The following is a 25,493-nucleotide window of genomic DNA, read 5'->3' on the forward strand; positions in this document are numbered from 1 at the left end:
TTATCTTCTCCATGTTGCACAATATGATCGGAATGTTCTGATGAATTTGTTCGATGACTTCTTCCTTGAACGTACGTGTGCTAAGATCTCTGAAAAATGCTCCGATTGTTGTATATTGCAAAAGTAATCAAATTAATAACATTTCATAACATATGTATATATATTATAAAATTATAATTACCTGCAAGTGCTTCATGGACATTTGCTGGAAGGAGCTCGGCAAAATCAAGTAGAAATAGTCATTGCATAAACACATGACAATCATGACTCTTCATTCCGGAGAACTTTTGACCTCGTTCAACACATCTTGACAGATTTGAAACATAACCATCAGGAAACTTAACTTCTGATGCAACCCAGTCAAACAAGGTTGTTTTGGCTTATGATGACAACCGAAAGATGGGAACAGGAACGTTTCCATTTCTCTTGATATGTAACTCACTTCTTGAGCAAATATCAGGTAAGTCCATCCTTGACTTTTTGTTATCTTTTGTCTTCCCAGGGACGTTAAGTAATGTGTTCATGATGTTCTCAAAAAAGTTTTTCTCAATATGCATGACATCCATATTGTGGCGTAAGAGAAGATCCTTCCAATAGGGTAGCTCCCAAAATATACTTTTCTTATGCCAATTGTGAGAGACACCATACCCATCAGGCATATTTCCAGGAACATGTCAATTTCCTCCAACCTTAACTGTTTCCTGAGCTCCGTAATAATCAATGTCTGTTTCGATCGGCTGGCCGGGTAGATATGGAGGAGGACTGTCTCTGACAATTTTTTTGTACCGAAACAATTTCTTATTTCTTCTGTACGGATGGCAAGTGGAAGAAAGCGACGATGACAATCAAACCAACAACTCTTCCTACCATTCTTCAGTTGAAAAGCATCCGTCGATCCAAGACAATATGGACAAGATAATCTTCCATGTGTTGTCCAGCCAGACAACATCCCATAAGCAGGGAAATCACTTATCGTCCACAACAGAACTGCTCGCATCGTAAAATTGTTTTTCAAGGAATAATCGTACGTCCTCACCCCTTCTGACCACAATTGCTTTAGCTCTTCTATCAACGGTTGAAGAAAAACATCAAGAGACCGTTTTGGATGCTTCGGCCCAGGGATTAATATGGTCAAAAATAGAAATTCTTGTTCCATGCACATATCCGGCAGTAAATTGTACGGCGTAAGAATGACTGGCCACAAAGAATATTGTCTACCAGACATTCCAAATGGACTAAATCCATCGGTGCATAACCCAAGATAGACATTCTGAATATTTGTAGCAAAATCTGCGTGTACCTTGTTGAAATGTTTCCACGCTCTTGCGTCTGATGGATGTGCAACCTCACCATCTCTCTGGACATGTTCCGCATGCCACCTCATCGACGCAGCAGTCCTCTCAGATTGATATAATCTTTTCAATATGTCTGTAATTGGTAGGTACCACATCCTTTGGAACGGTACCCTATTCCTCCTACGGCCTTGCGGTTTGAATCGTGGTTTTTTGCAGAATCGACACTCTTCTAACTTGTCATCTTCTTTCCAGTAGATCATGCATTTGTCGATGCAGATATCAATCATCTCCGAAGGCAACCCAAGACTATAAACCAATTTCTGAATCTCATAATAAGATTCAGCAGACACGTTGTCTTCTGGCAAATACTCTTTAAACAACTCCGCCCATGCATCCATGCAATTCTCAGGTAAATTATGATCCGTTTTAATATTCATCATCCTAGCTGCTAGAGACAATTTAGAGAAACCTTCTCTACAACCAGTGTAGATTGGTTGATTTGCAGCATCTAGCATTTCATAAAACCTTTTTGCATCCAAATTAGGTTCTTCTACATTTCCAGTTCCATCAGCTATTGTTGTAGTTGTTTCTAAAAATGCATCACTAATCATATCTTGAACCCTATCATGATCTACCATCTGCTCCTCTTGATGATAATTATATTCATTATGCAAATGATTCGGTTCTTCACTATGATGAGCATCCTCAAAATTATTATTACTACTACTAGCTTCATTTCCCCCATAACCCTCTCCATGTTGATACCAAATGTAGTACTGTGGTGTAAATCCTATGTTTACTAAATGCTTCCATACAGTTTCACTACGTGCAAATTTTGAATTCTTGCATTTTCGACAGGGGCAGAGCATCTTACCGCTTTCCTGCGTGATCGGTGTATAGCCCGCCTGGTGCATGAATGTCTCTAGCCCCCTCAGAAATGCGTTCATCACCCTCCCGTTGGAATCTTTATGCAAATACATCCAACTCCGTAACTCGTAAATACTACCGCCACCGGCCATTTTTTTCTTAGATTTTTTTTTGAAATTTTTTTTTTCCGTTTGTGTGTTGTGAGGAAGAGAGTTGTGGGAAATGACATATATATAGAGAAATTTTCGAGTTGGGTAGTTGAAATATAACAATGATTTTACAAGGAATGTTTTACATGGTTTTTACATGGTTTTAACATAATATTTACAACGACTTTACGACAAAATTAGGTAAGTTAATACACGTTTTCACCTAAATATAACGGTAACATGTTTCGTTGTAATGTCGATGTAACGATTACGACGTATTTCTCATTCCACGTACTTTCGTCGTAAACTTACATGGACTTTACGACAAAAATATTTCCTCGTAAATTTACATGGAGTTTACGACAAAATTTGGTCTCCTCGTAACTGCGTTGTAAACACCATGTAAATTTACGAGGAAATATTTTCGTCGTAAATCTTCGTTGTTATGGAGACGTTTTCTTGTAGTGAATATCTTGGGCATTCTCTGCATCTCTCCAAAACTTTGTGGACGATCTATATATTTGTGGAAAGAAATATTCCAACTTTAACTAGTGTCGCTCTTTCATATGTCACTTCTATAGATCAAAAGTGTTTTAAGTGAACTTTACAAAAAAAAAAACTGTAATGTTTTTTTTGTGATGAACACAACCAACATGACTATTTTTAAATTCCATGAATTTCTAACTTAAAATAATTGAAAATGAATAAATTACCTCATATATATACACATTCATCAAATTTTCAATTTAGAAATTTCTTAACTTCCCCCTCGAATAAATGTGTAAGTCATATATCGTAAAGACCATTCTGTGAATTAAAGATCCACGATATATTCTTTTTAGAGAACAGTAAAAAATTATCATAATGAAACTTTTGAAAACATATAACTTAATATGTTAGCAAAAAAACATATAAGTATATAAGTTAATAAATAATTGATCTACACTAGCACAAAATGGATGTTAATGGTTGGTACACAATTTTTTTAACGAACCTCCATTAATTTAACGAAAACACTCAAACAAAGTTAGGGAGACTGTGCAGAGCAGCCTTAGCTAAGGCATCTGCAGCAACATTGTTTCCCCTTGGAATATAGAGGAAAGAAACAGATGAAAATGCATTACACAGATGAAAAATATCGAAAATAACTCCTTGGGCTTCTACAATCCTCGCGTGTGATGTGATGGCCAGAATAAGGGACTTGGAATCCGATCGAATGATCAGGTTGCTCAAACCCAGAGACCACTAAGGCATAGCCGACATTGCTGCGGTTCGATGAAACTTGATGGAGAAACTTGTCATTGCGGTCTTTAAAGATGCAGCCAAATCCTCCGCCACTGGTGCAAGCATTCCACGCTGCATCTACAAAGCATTTCGTCTCCAGAGTCTTGTGAACCTCCGGAGCTCGGACACGTCTCTCCTGAGTCGTCCTCTCCTATTCTCTCTGAGCTGATTGCCTTATTCTGGCTTCTTTAATTGCAGTCACAACCACCTCCTGTTCTGAAACTTTCCTGTTCTCAAACACAAATTTATTCCTACCAACCCACATGTACCAGAAGATCCAAGGATTTAGAGCTGCTTCGCTGATTCCCGTCGGCAGTAGGTTGATGATTCGTCTACTTGCTTGGAGTAGAGAATCTGCAGATGTGATGAGATTTGGGTCAGGTGTGTATAATGCAGTAACTAGGTCCCAAACTCGAGTAGCAAAAGGGCATTGAAGGAGAACGTGACGTTCAGTTTCCACAAGGCCGCATCTTTTGCACCTCCCTTCAACCTCCATTCCTCTCCGCAATAGATTAGCCCCTACCGGAAGGGCATTGCTTTTTATTTTCCAGAGGAAATGCTTTAGCTTTGGGGAGGTTTTAACCTGCCAGATACAGGGGTACCAATTGAAATCTCCTTGCTCTCGATCTTGATTTACTTTGCACAATGCATAACCCGATTTGGTCGAATAATTCTCGGACCTCTCTGGTAACCAAACCATCTCATCCTCCATTTGATATTCACTAGGAATCATTTTCTTGATCAGTTCCTCATACTGAGGAAAATGCATTCTAATTGCATCCAAGTCCCATTCCACAGAGTTAGCTTCTAAGAGGTCAGCCACTCTTAGATCTTTGTTTGCTTCAGTCGGGGGTCCTATAGGGCAGAGTGGATAGGAAGTCGAGAGCCAAGGGTCAGACCATACCTTGATATTCTTCCCAGTACCCACGATCCAGCCTAGTCCTTTTAAGAGGACTTCCTTTCCTTCCAATACACCTCTCCAACCATGCGAAGCAGAGTTGGGTGCTGCTGCGGTGAGGAAGTGGTCAGTGTGGCAGTATTTTCCGATCAGTAATTGAGGCAGCAGGGAGGTTGTGAACTTTAGAACTCCCCAAGCCAGCTTTGCGAGCAAGGCACCGAAATTTTCAATTTCCATAAAGCCTAAGCCTCCTGCTCGCTTCTGTAAAGTGAGTTTACTCCAAGCAACCCATGACATCTTCCTTGCATCCTGTTTGTCATCCCACCATAAGCGGGTGAGGATCGTTTGTATTTGCTTGCAGAGGGATATAGGTAACTTGAAGCACGAGATGGCATATGACGGCATAGCCGATAGGATAGCTTTCATCAAAACTTGCTTCCCTGCACCGTTAAGGTATCTCGACGTCCAACTGTGGGACTTTTGTCTAATGCGGTCCACTATACTCGCAAAGACATCCCTCTTTTTCTGGGTGAAATGCTCCGGTAATCCCATGTACTTTCCAATGCCCCCTTCGCCCCTCATGTTTAGAGTAACTTTGACTCTTCTGCGAACTTCGATGGGTGTTTACGAGGAGAAGGTGACTGCTGATTTCAGGACGTTGATGCTTTGACCCGACGCAGCTTCATACTTTCCTAAAATGTTCAGTAGCTCTTGACACGAAACTGGATCACTCTTGCAGAAGAACATGGTGTCATCTGCGAAGAGGATATGGTTTAGTGAGGGGGAATTGCGAGCCACCTTAATGCCCTGTAACATTCCTTGTTCTTGCGCTTTCACACAGAGACCCGACAAAACCTCCGAGCATAGGATGAAGAGATATGGGGAGAGAGGATCTCCTTGGCGGATTCCTCGGGATGGTCGAACACAGCCTTTTGCACTGCCGTTAATGAGATAGGAGTACGAGACAGAGATAACACACTCCATAATCCAGTGAACCCAAGTCGGATGAAAAACAAACTGTGTCATTACATCTCTCAAGAAGCTCCACTCCAATCTGTCATATGCTTTGCTCATGTCCGTTTTAACAGCCATTGAGCAGTGTTTCTTAGCTGATGAGGTGCGGAGATAGTGGAGGATTTCATGTGTTATCAATACATTGTCTGAGATTGATCGGCCTGTCACAAACGCCGACTGGTGGGATGAGACAAGTGTGGGGAGGACCGGTTTCAGCCGCTTGCACAAGATCTTGGCGATTATTTTATAGTGCGTGCAGCAGATAACATCAATTCATAAACTTAAATGAAAAGTGGTAGAGTATATGCTATACATTGTAGATTTAATAAAGAAAGCAATATAAAAGAAAGCCTAAATCAAAGGAATTGACGGAACATGCCTAAATGTATGACATAGCGTATTTGAATGAAATTTGTTCAAGAGAAAATTATCATCTTCTCCAACATTTCCCAAGCATCTTCTTCCTGTTCACATCTGTTTCCTCGTCACCATAAGACTTATTCATTAACTTAATCCATAGCTTCCATGTTATTTATATTTGTCTTAATTGAATTAGGTTGATGCATGTTATTTTATGCTGTAATTTTCATCGTAAATTGTTAAGTAGTCAATTGATCAATTTATAATTTATGTCTATAAACGTAACGATCTCTCATATGCACTTGGATCTGCATCACCAAGATGATAAATTTATCATATAGTATATCCAAGAGATTTAACATCCTTCTCTCTCTTAATCTTGATTGCAATAAGTCAAACTTGAGATTAGTTTAATTACAATGTGGAGTCCAATTATCTCTCATAAAGAGGTCTCCTAATAAATTTATGAGCATATATATATGCATATGAAATTTAAAAAAAGAGTTGTGTAATTCATAGCAATGTTATTGCATGCTCCTACGTATTAAAAATAACTTGTAAGTGAATTAATGGAAGTAAACAAATTGTTAAACAAAATTCATAGCCATACTTAGTTAAGAATAATCTGTTTACTGAAGCTTATATATATGCATGTGAGTTTATAAAGGGATCAACAAGTTCCTAAATAAAATCTAAGAGCCAATAATAGCATTAGTTGAGTTTAGTAAAGACCAAGTGAGTATATCTTTTGGCAGACATATGCAAATCTTGTGAATATCGTTGGATTTATAATTATTCAACGGATCATAAAGAAAGAGCTTGATTGGTGGACTAAACAACATATAAACAAATGTGATAATAGTAAAAAACATATAAAATAATAGGAAAGCCTGCACAGGTAATAGAACCCAGGTAATATTGACCAACAATAACTTCATTCTAACTAGACAAGCCCATGTGTGTTGCGTAGGACCGCCAAATATATTTTCCAATAAAACTTTCATCATGTCCTAATTTATTATATAACCATTTCCTCTTCCTTCTCCTCATATCACTAAACCAACCTTCAAGAACAGAGAAGAAGCGATTTCCATCAATAACAAAAAATAAATATATAAAAACTCTTTCTTCATTTTTTTCTTTGAACTCATCATTGCAACACAAACATAAGATTTGTTTGTGTCTGCTTTCAGAAAGAGAAAAAGAAAGAATGATACCAAGTTACGACCCAAATGATACAGAAGCTGGTCTCAAGCTTCTAGAGGATCTAACCACAAATGCAGAAGCAATTCAAGAACAAGTTCTCCACCAAATACTCTCTCAAAACTGTGAAAGTCAATATCTCCAAGCATTTCTTGATGGAGAATCCGACAAGAATCAACAAAGTTTCAAGAACAAAGTCCCTGTTGTAAATTACGGCGACATAAAGCCTTTCATTCAACGAATCGCAGATGGAGAATCCTCTGACATCGTCTCCTCTCAACCCATCACAGAGCTCCTCACTAGGTAGATATTATTAATATATATATATATATATATCAAAATTCGACCATATATTACAAATAGATATTTTCGTTACATTTTAGTATATTTTTTTGGCTATATATTGGATGCAGCTCGGGGACTTCGGCGGGAAAGCCGAAGTTGATGCCTTCCACAGCTGAGGAACTTGAACGGAAGACATTTTTCTACAGCATGCTTGTGCCTGTCATGAACAAGTATAAATGAAGTTACTATTATTTTATCTTTTTGGCATCAAAAGGAAAGACTGAGTATTTATATGTCAATTTACATAATTTTTTTTTAGAAAATACATCATACAAAAGTAAAAACTTTTATGATATCGTATATATTTTTTTTTCAAAACATCATTTTAATCTGGCTTAACTATAGTAAATAATCCACCTTTTCACTAACCCGAGGAAAAATAATCATGTTTATCTTCTTTAGTCACGCTAATGAAACAGTAAAGATAAACACTTTGTTAATGTATTTTGTTACATATAATTGCAGATATGTGAATGGGCTAGATGAAGGTAAAGGAATGTATCTTCTATTCATAAAACCAGAGATCAAGACTCCTTCAGGTCTAATGGCTCGTCCTGTGTTGACTAGTTACTACAAAAGTCAACATTTCAGAAACAGACCATTCAACAAGTACAACGTCTACACTAGCCCTGACCAGACGATTCTTTGTCAAGACAGCAAACAGAGCATGTACTGTCAGCTTCTCTGCGGTTTGGTCCAACGATCTCATGTCCTAAGAGTCGGAGCTGTCTTTGCATCTGCCTTTCTTCGAGCGGTCAAGTTCTTGGAAGATCATTACAAGGAGCTTTGCGCCGACATTAGAACCGGTACAGTAACTAGCTGGATCACTGAACCAGCATGCAGAGACTCGGTTTTGTCTGTCCTTCAAGGACCTAATCAAGAACTGGCTGATGAAATTGAGTCAGAGTGTGCTGAGAAGTCGTGGGAAGGAATCTTGAGGAGGCTATGGCCTAAGGCTAAGTATGTTGAGGTGATTGTGACGGGTTCAATGGCTCAATACATTCCAACGCTCGAGTTTTATAGCGGTGGTTTACCGTTGGTTTCAACCATGTATGCTTCCTCTGAGTGTTACTTTGGTATCAACCTTAACCCGTTGTGTGATCCTTCGGATGTTTCGTATACGCTTCTTCCTAACATGGCCTATTTCGAGTTCTTGCCCGTCGATGACAAATCTCACGAAGAGATTCACTTTGCATCGCATTCTAACACCGATGATGATGATGATGCTCTCAAGGAAGATCTTATTGTCGATCTTGTTAATGTTGAAGTTGGCCGATACTACGAGATTGTCATTACTACATTCACAGGTTAGTTTCTCTACACGACATAATCTCAGTACATTATTCTCCTAATATTTTGAAAAAATTTAGGGTATAAATATTTTTAGGTTAATCTTAATTTTTTTGTTTGATAATTAGAGAGCCATACTACTATGTAAAATAGTTTTAAAAAATTTAAGGGACAAGCGGATGTTTTATCTAACTGTGGTCCTGAAATTTTTGGTCTAATCTTAGAAAGCTTGTTACACAAGTAACCTAATGGGTCTGTTTTCTTGATAGGTTTATACAGATACAGAGTAGGAGATATTCTTAAAGTGACCGGTTTCCATAACAAAGCGCCTCAGTTCCGTTTTGTGCAGCGAAGAAACGTTGTATTAAGCATCGATACCGACAAAACTAGCGAGGAAGATCTACTAAACGCGGTGACACAAGCTAAACTCAAACATCTTCAAAAACCTTCATGCCCCTTGCTCACGGAGTACACTAGCTATGCGGATACGTCCTCGATCCCAGGGCATTACGTTCTCTTCTGGGAGCTAAAGCCACGTCAAAACAACGAGCCACCAGAGCTAGAGAACAAGACAATGGAGTTATGTTGCTCTGAGGTTGAGGATTGTTTGGATTACGTATACAGGAGATGCAGGAACAAAGATAAGTCGATAGGGCCATTGGAGATAAGGGTTGTGAGTTTGGGGACTTTTGATTTGCTGATGGATTTTTGTGTCTCGCAAGGATCTTCAGTGAATCAGTACAAGACTCCAAGATGTGTTAAACCTGGAGGAGCTCTTGAGATTCTTGATTCCAGAGTTATTGGGAGGTTCTTCAGTCAAAGAGTTCCTCGATGGCAACCACTTGGTTTAGATTCGTAGCTTTTTTTTCAATTTTACTTACTTTTTCATATACAACTAAAGTCTTGATTTAAAGATTTTAAGGAAGATCCTCATTTATTAAGTTGCTAATTGATGTTTGTTTATTAAATGTCGTTGCTCTTTTGTCTTTTGTAACAGACTTTTAGTAAAGTCCTCTCATTTCGTGAATGACGTATACTTGTTGTTTCTCTTTTCTATTATTTTATTATTACGCCCCCCTCCCTCCCCCCCCCCCCCCCCCCACCCCCCTCTCTTTTTGTTTAATGAAGTTTATAAAATAAAAATAGGGAAATTGAACTGTATAACCTTCAAACAAATTATAATTCACCTACTATCTAAAAACCCTCATTTATCTATATACCCTGTACATAATATACATTATTGTCATATTGCTCCAATATTCAACCGGTGAAACCTACTACAAAAAAAATATATTAAATATTATAACAAGTAAAATATGTGGTCACGTTGTATTCACTCTCACCTCTCAAGATAATTAGATAGTTTTCATGAAGATGAAGATGAACGTGGTCTTTTATTATGCACACATCTTCTTGAACTGAATTTCTTCTCATGAGAAGAACAAAGAACAACGATGAAGGCGTATACGGTGAGCAAACATAACAACTCTTTCATTTCTTTTCCTCTTTCTCTTAAATCATTGATTCTCACATCATACTTTTGTTTTCATACTTTGTTTTCGTTTCTTTTTTGTTTTAGTGATCCAATGGTGAAGAATAACGACGACGGACCGGTAAAAGCGTCGCCGTGTCGGAAAAAAGGAGAAGAGATGAAGATGATCTCTATATGGTAGTGAAGAATAACGACGGTGAACGAAGTGAAGGTGTATCAGCATGTTTGACAAAAGAAGAATTGAAGAAGATGAACTTATCGCCTATACTATATTCGGGAAATGAATAGTATAGTATATATTCTTTAGTGTAGTTATTTATGTAAATTTACTATACTATTTGGGATATATATCTAAGCAATCCCTTAAAAATGTAATAATCTTCATATTTACAAATTTGATAGTTTTCTTCTATGTCATTTTGTGTAATTGATTGTAATATGAAATTCATACTATATTGGTTTAAGTGTAATGATTAAAACCAATTTTGGATAGGTGACAAATAAACTCTTATATTAGTGTACTATACTACATTTCTCAACTATAAATAATATTTATATAGTATAAATTAATATTACATAATATTATGTATTATTTTAGATTTTGATATTTGGATTTAGAGTTTATATTTGAGTTTAGGGTTTAGTATTTAGAGTAATAGAGGTGAGTTTGAGGCCAGTATTAGATTTTGAGATTTGAGTTTAGAGTTTAGGGTTTATGGTTTATATTTGGGTTTAGGGTTTATACTTGGGTTTAGGGTTTAGTGATTAGGATTTAGGGTTTAGTATTTAGAAGGGCGGGGTTGGGATTTGGGTTTAGTGAACATTTATCGTGCCTAGGGTTTATAGATTGTATTTGGGTTTATAGGTTCCTGCCTAGGGTTTAGATTTACTAAGTAGAAGTTTGGGTATAGTAAATCATATTATATATATATATATACTATTTGGGTTTATGCTTCCTTAATTAGGGTTTAGCTTTAATAATTAATGGTGTGTCTTGTATTGTTGTATTTTTGCGGGTGAAGAGGATTTACTATTTGCATTTCATACTATGGATACACCATTGAATTTTTTTGATTATTTTAAACATTCGTGTACTATCCTACTTAGACTATATGGAATAGAAGATATGTAACATGCTAACCAAGTAAATGTGTCTTCAAGTGTTCAATATTGGAAAATAATTTATAGATTATATTTGAGTTTATAGGTTCATGCATAGGGTTTAGATTTAGTAAGTAGAAGTTTGGGTTTATTAAACCATATTATATTTTTTGTTCCATTCTATTTGGGTTTAGGGTCTATACTTGAGTTTATGGTCTATACTTGGGTTTAAGGTTTATTGATTAGGATTTAAGGTTTAGTGATTAGCATTTAGGGTTTAGTATTTGGAAGGTGGGGATTGAGGTTTGGGTTTAGTGATAACAGTTTAGGGTTTAGTATTCAAAAGTTAGGTATGAGTTTAACATTTAAGAGCTGTATGTTGGGTTAGAGTCATATATTATTTCTCATATGAAATAGAACCATCCTTTTATTTTTCATTATGCACTAAATTCATTTCAGTTTCTACGCCATTAATTTATTTATTTATTTCACGGAACCACATCACTAATCTAATTTAAAATTGTATGTGGTAATAAACAAAAGTTACGTGGATGTCTTCCATATCTCTCATTCAACACCTTAAAACATCTGACGTTATCTCTTTTTTCTTTTTTCACCGGTCACTTGTAATTAAAGAGGGTATAACCGGATAAATTATAACATAAATAATAGTTTCTTCATTATGTCAACATCAATGTCATCCACCTAAATTCTATTATGAATTTGGTTATTGGGCAAATAAGCCCATAAAAATATGTGTATTGATTTATAAGAATATACTTTACAGTACTTAATTCGTACCAAACCCTTTACATAAAGTATCATGTTTGGGGAGAAAGAATTCTCATCTTTTTTCTTCATCAATCTTTCATAAATTTATGATTACAAGTCGACAACATAGTCATTAGACAATACCAAAAATATATGTGATTGTGCTATAAGATGTTTGATGTTACAAGCTAAGACAGTTTGTTTAGATTACAAAGATAATAAATAAAAATGAAAAATCTGGACAATGTAAAACAAATTAACAATAGTCGTCACAGAAATTCAAATTCCACTGAACGTAAATGAACAGCATATAAAAATGAAATAGTATTTTAAATTAAAGATAAAACTTTCGTAATTCTGTTTAGCAATATTTTTACTTGAGTGTATATAAAGATGAAATCATAATCCGGAGAGACTGGATAGAGAGGTGTAGAGTGACGTATGGATGCACATGAAGATGGTGATGGTTTAATTTGCCAGCCAACACACAGCTACATCATTGCGATCCACATTTATTTCTTACATATATATTTTTGTTCACAATCTCAACTCTCTCTCGTCAACGGTTTTACCTTCTTTTGCCCTTTCTAAATCTTGAAAACAAGTTATACTCCATCCGTTTCATAATGATGTATGTTTTAGGTTTTTCATACTTATTAAAAAAACATATCAAATTGTAGTTACCAATGCATTATTTTCTGTTATCAATTATTCTCGTAACTTTTAACCAATAAAATCTTTATAAACACCATTATATTTTTTAAAATCTACAATTTGCAACTAATTATACATTGAAAATGTAAAACATATATCTTTTTGAAACAATTTTTTTCATCTAAAATATGGATTTTTTTCGAAACCAATGGAGTATAAAGCATCATTGGTACTTGTACAGATAATAAGTTTTGAAGTTGAATAAAACCACAAAAAAAAGAGTTTTGTTAAAATAAACAACTGATCCAATATAAGTTGATTTGTCCGGAATAGTGGTTTTATATGTAAGAGTTCATGACTAAAATTCTTTCATGTTGACATTTAACAATATTTGGGTACGTTTTTAGCACAAAGTAGGCTAAACGTTATTAGTAAACCATGTGCTCCAATGTAAACTGCAGAAGAATATTCTAACAACAATAAAAGATGTATCGTCTTATAAAATCAGTATCACATAAAGTATAATATGAAACACAAATTCTTTATTCGAACAATTCACCATCATTAGTCTATTATTTTCAAATTACAATATTTCAGTGAAATAATTAAATATGCAAACTATATGACTACTTGGTAGGACTACTAGTTTAATATATTAAATTCCAAATTCCAATGGCTGATTGAATGTTGCTGCCGAATATATTTATGTATTGCCGGAGAACATAAGAGCTTTAATTTTTTTTTTTTTTTTTGTCAACTAGAAATTTTATCAGGGGACAAAGCCCAACCTAGGGCAAAGCCCATTACAAGAAAGTAAGCACAGCAGACCCAAACAACGGGTCATTAAACATACACTTTTGGACCGTAAGTCCAAGAGAGAAAAACCGTTGGGGAAGTAATCTCCAAGCGTCCACCACGTGCCGATTGCCCAGCAATCAATGACGACGTGTCAAGATGCGAGAGAAACAGTTTCCTCCGGTGTCAGAAAAGATACACGGCGAAACTCCGCCGCCGACGAAGCCGAATCCAAGGAGAAACCGTCCGAAACCGAACAGTTCTCAACCTAGTTCAGCCGACAGCCTAATCTGACGGAACATCACTTCTGAAAAATGCAACCGACATCAATCCTGTCAAAACCTCCGAGATTCCTACATGCAAACCGAACATCTTTTATGATAAAGATAAGCCCGAAGATGACTCAACCTTTAACAAAAGCAAGAAACAATCAATCGGAGACTGAAGAGGAGAATCGATCGAACAGAGAACCACAAGAAACAATGATCAAACGGAACCGGGAGAACCCCGGTGATGGCCGGCGAAGACGATGTGACAGAATCATCCCTTCTTGGAGACAAAAGCCGGCGAAGAAGTGTTGTGAGAACCACCACTTCCCGGAGTCAAAAGCCCGAACCTTGGGGAGACTTAACTGGAATAATCAGGTGATGGGAATAAGTCGGCGAAAACTCCCCTTCTGAAAGATTGAATTTTGATAAGAAGAAGAGAAATCGAGAGAAACTCTCTCTCTCTCTAGAAAGAGAGGAGCCGACCTTCTGAAGTTTTTGTCAAATTAGCTTTAATTTTTGTTTCATTTTAGATGAAGCTCACAATATTCCAAATTTACTGGTGAAACATAAAATTTGCGTAAAAAAGATTTGCCAAAAAAGCAGAGTTTAAAATACAAACAATCGGTCTTGTTCATGATAGATTATGTATAATAAGTATGATTAGGGCAATGAGTGAGAGGAGATCCAAGGAATAAGAGTCGTGTCAACTGTCAAGTCACACAAGGAGTAGAAATAGTCTACACGTCGCCGTATAGGTACAAAAGGTTGTTTGTAAACCAGTATTCTTCTTTTCAAGATGCGGTGGAATACTTGGCCACGGCCGAGGACACGTTTATCAAATGTGATATTAAAGAGGATTGTTTCACCCTCGTTCCACTACAATTTTGAGTTTAACAATTTTACTATAAGAAATAAACATTAACAATTTTACTAATATAACTTTGTACCTATTCGGTGAGATGTAGAATTTTGTAAGATTATGTGGCCTGAGAACAGCTCCCACAATCAAATCCCACTAGTTGATATTGGCGTATTCATCACAATCGGCGTTTAACAGATTGCTTATTCAACGCCGATTTCATATGTATGTCAAATAATATACAAGGTTTGTTTTTCTTTATCGAATATGTATGTCAAACAGAACTTAAAGCTCTTCTGCATTAAAAAAAAAAAAAAAAGGCTCTTCTGCATGTAGCCATTTCGTCGTTTGAGATAGCCAATATAACACCAAAACTAAAACATAAACACCACATCACTAGTTATTCATCTAATATATACTTTATACAAAACAATAGTAAAAGCTCTTAACAATGGTCTAAAAGAGAAATAACATACAAATTTAATCTAATTATAATATTTAAATTTGAACTGGATCAGTTACTCTAACTAAAAAATTAACATGTGATCTGTATCCAATTTTTGTTTGTAACTATCTGTATGCATATACAGGTATTTGAAACCGATAATATGGCTTAGAGAACAACCTATCATTCCAAGATTCATCATAAGAATCGAAATGATGAATGTATTAAAAGAATGGTTAATGTAGGATGTGAGTAACCGACATGGCTTGTATCTAACGGATGTGTTCTGGTATTTTGAGCAAATGGGTAAAAGAGACAGATCAATGACCCAAAGTTTTAAAGCAAAAGAAAAAAGGGAACCAAACGCTCGTAGCTCGGTGGTAAATGAGGTACAGCTGTACTGCCCGCCACCCGGGTTCGAGTCTTGACCACAACGGATTTAACATCCTTTCCGTTGGGGCGCTGGATCCCTTTCGAGGAGATAGTTGGTAATGTGGCTGCCCAGATACCAGAGTTATAAAAAAAAAAAAAAAAAAAAAAAAAAAGGGAACACACTTTACTGACTGACTGTTCACTTAAGAGAACACGATGAGTTTCCTCGCAACTGTCCTGTCATGTTGCTTTCCGTATCGTATCGCCTTCCAGAAAAAAAAACACTGTCGTTTTCCTCTAGCTACCAACACAGACCCTTCCAACCCCATCTAATCGTGCTTGTTAACTACTGTATATTTTCCATGTAAGTCTGAGAAATATATATACATGTATTGTCAACTTAATGGGCTGATTCAAAATAATGCATGCATATATAAATCTATCCACAATAGTTTCGATTAGACACAAAGAAAGTAAAACTAGTTTGTGAGATAGCAACCTTATACAGCTTGTACTCCTAGTCTCCTAACCAGACCTAGACGTTGTGCATCTACAGTTGTCTATTCCAAAATTAGTTCATCAATGTTTACATTCCACATTCGTAAGTCGTTTATAGAAAGAAAAAAACAAACATCTATAGAAACGAACATTATGGAACACTTATTTTTAGTAGACAATAAATTAGGTATATGTCACACCACATACCAAGGTTTACTAGCTAGGTTTGGGCATAGCTCTATTAGATTTCATTTCATACAAAATTTAGTTAGAGAAGCTAATGTATATCAGGTTGTCTGGTTGTTAATAGTGGTTGTTATATGAGGCTTATATTGGTGACAATTTATTTGAATGAAAAAAGGAATAAAATGATAATAAAATTTCAGCTGAGGATATGTTTAAATATATGAATTTCTGTTCAATACGTTTCTCATCAATATTGGAAGAGGAATTTTTGCTTTATATTTTTTTTTCATTCATTAGGAAATTAGAGGAATAATGTAGGACCCACATATCTCTAATTTGACAAAAATTTCAACATAAATGGCATAAAATTTGAGGAATAGAAATTTGACCATTATTTTCCTTTAGAATATTGGAAAGATTAAAATATTGGAAATTTGTTTCAGAATGATAGAATTTTTTTTCTGTGAACCTTTGTATATTTGATAATAATAAATTATAAATTTCAAATTTTTTTTTGAATTTATTGAATTATTAATAATAAAAAATTATAAACCTCAGTGTTAACTTATCGTTTGAAGAAGCAAAGAAAGAAAAAAGTTAACGAGTGTACGCCTTGTGTGTGGTCAATGTAAATAAAGAGGTTAGAGCATCATTATCCCTAAGAGACACTTAGAAGCTCTTATTCATTTTTTTAATATTTTTAAGTTGGAAAAGTGAATTTAAGAGATTAATTAAGAGATGAGAATATTTTTGTGGTCCAATGCAAGTTTTTTATTCAAAGGTTCTTAAAAAAAAATATTAAGAACAAATTGTTTTAGAGCAAAGGAAGGACAAAGGAGAAGGAAAAACAAATTGTTTTAGAACACTTTCATCACGAAGGAGAAGGATAACAAATTTGTTATAGAACACACATATACACAGAGAAGAATCAGTTGAACCTGCTGAATGAGAAGGAAGGAGATGGTCCAGACGATCTGTAATGGTTCCAGAGCCAGAGCAAGAAGGATCCAACAATATAGCTCGAACCTGTGATAATCAACCACACGCAACCAGTAATCAAGCTCGGATTTTGCAATATGAGTTCACAAAAGAATGATGAAGAGACAAAGGGATATATATCCATACCTCAAGAGATCTGCAGCTTCTTCTGCATTTGGATTGGTTGCAGTAGATATTCGCTTTCCACCATTCTCTTAAGAAGGTTGTGCATCAATATTGTTTCTGACTCTCTCATGGATCCCCACAAGCTGAGGTTTTGCTTCCATGACAACACCTATAAACCAGCCGAAACAGTAAGTATGAAGTAGCCTTCATAAGCAGAACTGAGAGACCAAATTAAATAGATACAACAACTCAGTTCCTGGTTCTCTAATTCACAATGTGTATGCTTTAAAGTACCCTAAACCAAGCTTCTACAAAAGTTAACCTTTCACGTACAACTCTTTAATCATGTGAACCTAAACATGAGGATAAGAATGGCACTGGCTGCAGGACTTTCTTTTGTTGATACACAATTAACATCATCAAAAGGTGAACCTTTCATTCTTGAGATCAACCAAAATGCTACAAAGATGCAAACAAGTTGTGGATAGAGTACCTTTAGGTTTAGCTTTCTTCTTTTTACTGGGTCATACGCTTAGCATGCTCAGCATCTCTAGCAGTGGCTTCTTCATCAGCTTCTGTACGGTTGTTTAGAAACTCTGGTGGCCCTGATATCTGCAAATATTTACACAGAAGTAAAGCAAACCAGTTCACAGACTTGCAAGGCCAATGAACTCTAGCAAGTTTTCACTAAAAAGTTCAACTTTATGGATCCATCTAACAAATTTTAATCCAAAATAAGAAATCATTCAGTTCCTGCAGCGAATCTAGTCAATAACTCCTCGAAATTTGATATGGATTCTGAGAAAGAGAGTGATGATAACCTGAGAGAAAACGTCATTAGCTGAAGGAAGGCCAGAGTCTCTAGCGGAGTGGGATGCATAGAAATCAAACACTGAAGAAGAAGAAGATCCGTATCTCTCAACGCCATGGTTCCCATCTTCTTCGTCGGAGTTCTCGTAATCCTTCTCCTCGACATCTTCTTCTTCTGGGTCGACATATTTTATATTTTTGTTCGAGAATGGCAGGGAACTGCATCTTGAGATAATTGCAAGTGCATATCACAAGCAGCACCACCGTCAAAAATGAATGGAATTTGGTCTGAGAAATTCGAAATTCTCTGTGGGGAAAGGAAGAGAGAGAGAGACGAAGAGACGAGCAAGAGGCGCCTCCTCCGTAAGGTTTCCAGGAACCGACCTCTTAGCCCAATTCTTTTATTTTTAATTTTTTAAATAAATTTGGGCTTAAGAGTCCACATTAGAACCAGCGTTAAAGATGGTCTTAGAAGAAGGCCACAAGATACAAGAGGGAACAAAGGTAAATAAGGAATTAAAACGTTAGTGGGAGACTTCAGAAAAGAAGAGACAAAAACAAAGAGAGACCCACAAAAAGAAAGACACGATTAGAGAGGTGCAGCATTTGACACAACTCCTTTTCTCGTCCGCACGCAATTTGGGTCTCGTCCTCATATTTTTGTGGTGGGCTCTCTCTTTTAAACACTTGCTCCCTCCCACAGTTTTGGTCTGATTCGCTTCATCTATCTCTCTCTCTTATCCAATTTTTTCTTGTCTCTCTCTCTCTCCTTTTTTAAAGAAAACAAATCCAAAATCGATAAGACTTTATATAATATAGAGTCATTACTGGTCTTCGTTTATTTCACTCTGGTTAATTTGTTTGTGGAAGTAGAAAAGGTCGTAGTATCGTATGCGTTGTACATAGCTGTATAATAGTCACATTTTGTCAGACTTAGGAATTTACACACTTTGGTCCAACTTAGAAATGATGCATTTTGGGATAATTTCTAGTCATTATTCCGAATAAATGCAAAAACGCCTAGAAGATTACGACAGAAAGTAACAAGACTGTGTGAGAGAGAGTGTGTGTGACCACATTATAGTAGTCTTGAGTGTGGACCATACTAGTTTAACACCCCACTAGTGTGTCCTGTCTTTCAATTGCTTGTCTCGATTCAGTTTCAACGACAAAACCTTTGTTTCCTTCCCTAATTTCACGCTATATGTATAGGCTATAGCTAAACTTAACATCTCTTTCTTTCGCATTTTCTTTTCTCTAATCAGGAAAACCGCAAAAAAAATGGCAATCATTGTAGGGCATCATCAAAGTGCATTAATATATGTCTGATCTATCAAAGTAAGAGACCTAGTTTTACCTAAAAAAAGTAAGAGACCTATATTCGTTTTAGTGCAGAATCTTGCGGCTTAATTAAGATAACTCTCGGCCTTGGTCCTCTTCCTCCAAAGCATGGCCATCTAACTAAAGCAGTGAAAATGCAACTCACAAGTAAGGTTATGGCGGCTGAAAGCCCATGAATGGAGAACCTGACGCGGTTCTAGACTGATGGCCAGGTTGGACCGTGTTATGGTTTGTAAAATCAGGATAGGACTCTGTTTCTATAATTTTTTAATTGAAAAGATAGCTAGATCAGTTGGATGATACATGTAAACTGTGTTTCTTATAAATTATTGAGAATTTCTCAAATGATACTCTCCATTTTTTTTTTAGTTAACTGGTGAGAGACTTTATGACAAATTTAGCAAAAAAAAAAAGAGAGACTTTATGTGAAAACACATTTCGTTCTTTGTAATTTTAGAGGAAACCACAGGCCGATGAGTGTCCGGGCGACAGAACCATACTACATCCTCAAAATCAAGGCTAAAGAAGGATCAGACTAATCAGGGCCGGATCAAAATGAGTGGGTCAGGTTGGTCGGCCCATTACAATAGAATTATGGGCAGATTAACAATATCTCAACAACGAAAGAACCAAGGGATGATCAGTTCTTAGTTGCTGAAATCAAGGGCGAATAAAGAGTTCGATTGTGTTAGAAACATCACTAAAACACTTCATTATTTCAAATGTAAAGCTTTGTACATTCTAAAAACAAATCTAAAATTTAAATTTGAAAATCTTTGAACAATAAAACCTCAAAATATAAAGTTTTCACTGTTCAAAATTTTATGTATGAGATTTTTACTCTTTTTAAGTCCTTACACTTATATTTTTACAAATAATTTTAAAATTTCATTGTTATTTTAATCCTTACAATTTTTATCTCATAAAATAATAAATATATTTTATAATTTTACTATCATATATAAAGTTAAAATAATAAAATAATACTAACATTTATGTAAATTTGATTTAATTTTTTTTCAAAATCTCTAAACATCTAATCTATTAATTTAGGGTCTTATTTTTATTTACTATTAACAAATCATAGTATGAACACTTAGAAAATTAGTTCATATGGCATATTTAATTATTTACATAAATAATAAACCAACTATAAATTTAATTTTTTTAAATTATAACAAAAGATGTTGAGAAAGTATCTAACAAAATCTTAATTAAGAATTAAAATATTTTTATTAAAATAACACATTAATAATTTTGTAATTAGTAATACAATATATTATAAATCAATGTTAACTAAACTTTTATTACAAAAAAAAGAAAATAAAAATTCAATACTATTTTTTTATAAATTCTATAATAATATTATGTATTATATAAAAACAGAAGTGATACATGAATTAAATATGAAAAAAATATTAAATAGTTAAGTTAACAAAATTTATTTTAAGATTGTTTCATTTAAATAAATTATCACTTATCATTAAAATGGGTTAAATTCGTAAACTGTATAATATTTTAATATAAAAATAAATGGGTTAAATTCGTAAACTGTATAATATTTTAATATAAAAATAAATTTATTAACATAGGTTAAACTTTTATAACTACAACTATATATTATCTTTTTATTTATTTTGAAACTCTCAACAATATATTTTTAAAAAATGTTTATATACAAAAATATAATAGTATATAATAACCTTTGGTTCATATACTACTTTTGTTTTGTCTACTTTTGTTTCATATACTACATTATTTAAAAAAGTATGTTATTAGAAAACTATGAAATTTTAGTAATTCATTTAAAATATTAATGATAAATCAAATTTTATTTATAAAAAAATATGTTGAGAAAAATTTAGAAAATATAACGAAAAATTCGAATATTTGTTTTACAAAATAATGTATTAATGTAATAACAAAAAAAAATCAAAATTCATTTAGTCTTCCAAACTCAAAATAGTTGTGTAATTTTCCAAAGTTTTTTAACAAATATGAAATTTTGAAAATAAATATTCAAACTCAAAATGATAATATTTCAAATTTTACAAAAGATAAAATCATAGATAATAATAAAGAATAACTCTTTGAAATGCACCACAAAAAAACAAACTATATATGTGGTAAATATTAATGCAATCTAATATTTTGAAATCTTAATTAAAAAAATTAATATCATAACATCCAAAAAATATCATATATAAATACAATTTACTAAAATAATATGATGATTCTACTATGTATAAAATTTACTAAAATAATAGGGCTATATTATTTAAACAAAACAATGTTTTTATTTATAAATTCCGTATAATACTTATAAAATGATGTATGTTAAAGTATATTTTTTAAGCACAACATGTAAGTATAAATTTTTTAAACATATTTCTTTCCTATAATATAAATAAATTTTAAAAAATTATTATATGCAAAATGTATAAATTAAAGAAACAATATATTCTGAAGGAGGTTCTCCATCTGATTATTTTAGGTTGTTATTTTATCGTAACCAACTCGAAAATATATTAGTAAGTAATAAAAATGAATAACAAAGTAAAATGTACTAAACAAATCACTATATACTAATATTGCTGTATAAGAAATATAAACAATAATATTATAGAGGTACACAATATATAACATTAAAATGGAAATTATATATTTAAAACATTTGTAATAATATTAAATACATTTATAAAATGAAAAACTTTCCGCACGGACGTGCGGGTTAAAATCTAGTAATTCTTATAAATTTGCTTTAACAGAAATTCACTGATGTTAGTAAATTCTTTATATGATTTTTTCGTGTTCAAATTGAATAAATTCATAGAGAAGATTACAAATGATATTTTACTATAGATTTATATTTTTATAAAATAGTATGATTTTAACTAATTTTATTCAATAGTAAAGACTAAAGTGTTAAAGTAGAATTTTTTTAAGGTCGTTTACCAAAAAAAAAGGAATTTTTTACAAGGAATAGTATTAAACTTTGTTTCGGAAAAAAAAACCATTAAACCTTAAATCTGAAGTTTTATTGAGATGGTCTTAGGATTATCAGATTTTCAAAGCATTTTTTTACTGTCAATATTCATGTTCGATAAAGATGCACAAACTGTTTTCATGTTTTTTTTTTTTTTTTTTGTAAAAGGGCTTATACTGTTTTCATGTTCATGTTCGATAAATCTGTTTTCATGTTCATGGCTCTTCCGGAAGATGAGAAGAAGGCTGTAGTTGCAAAACTCGAGCAAGAAAATTCTGGTTAAGACTCTGAACGATTACAGAATGTTTTAAGTACGTCAAGAACATGCAAGTATCAATGATGTACCCGTAGGTTATATATATATATACACAATGAGGAGAGACGCTGCCATAAACAGTTTGTACATCTTTTTTTTTTTTGATTTCTCATCTTCCGGAAGAGCCATGAACATGGAAACAGATTTATCCCCAATGTCATCCTTCACAAGCCAACAAACCAGACCACATGATTAGTGATGTAACATTATGATACTTGAAGGAGATTAGCAAGACCTCTTTTTAAAGCTTGTATTTTTTTTTTTTAACACATCTTTTTAAAGCTTGTATATTCGAATTTTTAGTGAATAACAGTTGTACCTTTATAGGCTGAGTGAATTTTCTTCCAGTAAATACTACAAAGAGTGCCATCCATGTTCCTAGAGACACCAGTTTCGCCTCATCATTCATAAGACCAATCTGCAAATTCATCACTCATTACTTAGCCTCATTACCAAGATTCAAGGATGTGATACTAATGTACAGGAAGATATTGTACCAAATGCCTGAGAATTTTTTTTTTTTTGTTACGTATGTGAATTTTCATTATAAAATTAATGACACAAGGGAGATTACAGGTTTTGAAAAATTCAAATCCTAAAAATCTAATAAGCTAATTAAAGCACATAAGCTAAAGAGGGCCACAAAAAAAGCTAAAAAGACTCTCTAAAACTACTAAGGTTTAATCATAATCCTAAGGATTAGACTAAAGCTTTGCGAAAGAACATTTTCGAACAACCATTTGGTTTCAGTAGATCACTTCTTGGTCTTGATACCGGAACCTGCAGCAAGAGAAGAGGTCATAGGGGTTAGCAACCGGAGAACAGTCCGAGGCACCGCGAACTGTCCCAAAGGCGACTGCGACAGGAGGATAGGCGAAGCAGGGTTGACTAGGTCCTGGTCCGGCAATCACATCCACTGCAGTCCACTCCAGACGAAGCACACTCCCGAAAGGTGGCGAAACGGACCATGAGAATCCAAACCGACTCAAAGAGGCCAGTAGCTTAAGCACAGGTGAGATACTAGCAGACGGAAGCAGAGGAATATACGGCTGAACTCCGGTCCCGTCGAAACGAGCAGAGCACAAGAGGATCTAGCTGCTGGGAGTCGAGAAGGGCACGGCACGGCGGGCATCTTTCTTCTGAAACTAAGGAAACGGAGGAGAACGAACTCCCATCAGCAGGCGGAGAGGATAAGACTCGTCGCAGGCAGAGACAAAACAGAGAACGGCAGACCCTGAGCTATCTCGTCCACAAGACAAATCCAAGCCCCTCAAATCACCATGGTAGCTGTTGCGAAGTCTGAACAGAGGAGAAGTCCCCAGCAAAGCCCTCAACATCGCCTTTCGTCTCAGACCCGAGGGTCAGAACGGGGAAGTTCTAGCAAGCAACCGATAGATGGAGAGAAAGGGAGACATAGGAGGCGAAGCTAACCGGAAAACAGAGGCAGCGACACCCTGTAGCACCGACGAAGCCTCCAAAGAAGGTCTGACCCAGACCTATCCGAAAATGAAACTCTAGATCTACCGTCCTCCTGCTGAGCTACGAACATTCATCTCCTCGCCATCACTCCGAAGAGGCTGGGTACGCACCCATTGACCGTTTTGATTCGCCGGATCTGGCCGCTATCCTAACGAAGAACTAGAGCTGATAAGCAAGGAGGATGTGAGTGAATCGGGGCTCAACAGGGATGAGGTTGGACAGAGGAACGGTTTGGGGTGGCGACCGACGGTTCTAGACCACCGACGGCCACCAGAGGAGGCAAAACGGAGAGCGGCGGCTAGGAAAAGAGACTCGAGAGGGTTTTTCTCTCACCTCTTTCCGAGGATTTTATTTGTGCGTAAAATAAAAATCCTATGCCTGAAAAGTATTGAGGGTATGATGAACGTAAGAAGGCCAGCTTCTAGCTTATCATAACAGAGCCCTGCAGACAAAAAAAAATGCAAATGAAGAAAATTAGTATTGTCTACAGATATGAAACCTGATTATTTCACTTAACCATGAATTCTCTGGTAAAAAGGCTGCAGAAGAAGCAGCTACAAAGGAAGCAGCAGCAGTTACTAGTCCTGATCTGTACAAAATAACCTAAAGAGAATGAGACTTAACTTCAAAGTCTATCTTTTCGCCAAGAACAACATAAATCTAATCAAAACTCTATCTTTCCTGAGTTACATGAACAGATTTGTCTTAAAGGATTCAACTTGCATGTTATAATCATCCAATATCTTAACTTTTGAGAAATCTAAAAAATGAAATTTTAAGTATAAGGAATCGTTCGTTTCGTCATATGTCATCTCCATCCAAATGATCCATTTACATGCTTCACGCAAATGATACATCTAGGTAATATTGGCATTGTTCATTTTTCCATCTAGATGGATCATCTGAATAGACTTATGCTAGTTTTTTTTATCTCTATTTCCATTTAGATGAGTTTAGTAAATAAATTACTAATATATCCTTGTTTTGATTTAATCATATTTTATTTTTGTTTTACTATATTAGTTTTTATTAATTATCTAAAATATAATTATTTTAAAATATATTTATGGTGGGAAATATAATTTTACGGTTTTAGCGAAAAATACATATTCACGTAAAAATATGCCATAGTTGAGTAAAAATGTTGAGTAAAAATATGCCATAGTTGAGTAAAAATATGCCATAGTTGAGGAAAAATACAATTTTCCGCCAAAACCAAAAATGCATTTTTCCATCAAAATGCCATAGTTGAGTAAAAATATGTTGTAACTCATAATTGTCTTTCATAACATTTTTCCATCAAAATGTTG

The 25,493-nt window shown here is 34.8% G+C and overlaps 1 protein-coding gene, 1 long non-coding RNA gene and 1 pseudogene across 2 annotated transcripts; 1 reads left to right on the top strand and 2 right to left on the bottom strand.

Annotated features, from left to right (window-relative positions):
- Window positions 1-6,420: 6,420 nt before the first annotated feature.
- Window positions 6,421-9,774, top strand: LOC106413009 (indole-3-acetic acid-amido synthetase GH3.17-like). Its single transcript, XM_013853858.3, has 4 exons — window positions 6,421-7,373; window positions 7,484-7,585; window positions 7,881-8,722; window positions 8,975-9,774. The coding sequence occupies exons 1-4, from the start codon at window positions 7,078-7,080 to the stop codon at window positions 9,562-9,564; spliced, it is 1,830 nt and encodes a 609-aa protein (XP_013709312.2). The 5' UTR covers window positions 6,421-7,077; the 3' UTR covers window positions 9,565-9,774.
- Window positions 9,775-17,075: 7,301 nt separating this feature from the next.
- On the bottom strand, window positions 17,076-18,309 carry LOC106413008 (annotated as a pseudogene).
- A 4,284-nt stretch (window positions 18,310-22,593) lies between these two features.
- On the bottom strand, window positions 22,594-25,100 carry LOC111206570. Its single transcript, XR_002658876.2, has 3 exons — window positions 23,442-25,100; window positions 23,024-23,122; window positions 22,594-22,866 (listed from the first exon to the last, which is right to left on the bottom strand). It is a non-coding gene; the product is annotated as an uncharacterized LOC111206570 (long non-coding RNA).
- Between the last annotated feature and the right edge of the window lie 393 nt (window positions 25,101-25,493).

The sequence above is a fragment of the Brassica napus genome, chromosome C5, assembly GCF_020379485.1.
Source record: "Brassica napus cultivar Da-Ae chromosome C5, Da-Ae, whole genome shotgun sequence".
Taxonomy (NCBI): domain Eukaryota; kingdom Viridiplantae; phylum Streptophyta; class Magnoliopsida; order Brassicales; family Brassicaceae; genus Brassica; species Brassica napus.

Coding starts and splice junctions, on each gene's coding strand:
- LOC106413009 (XM_013853858.3), top strand. CDS start 7,078: ATGATACCAAGTTACGACCCAAATGATACAGAAGCTGGTCTCAAGCTT. Junction 7,374..7,483: donor ATCACAGAGCTCCTCACTAG/GTAGATATTATT, acceptor TATTGGATGCAG/CTCGGGGACTTCGGCGGGAA. Junction 7,586..7,880: donor CTTGTGCCTGTCATGAACAA/GTATAAATGAAG, acceptor ATATAATTGCAG/ATATGTGAATGGGCTAGATG.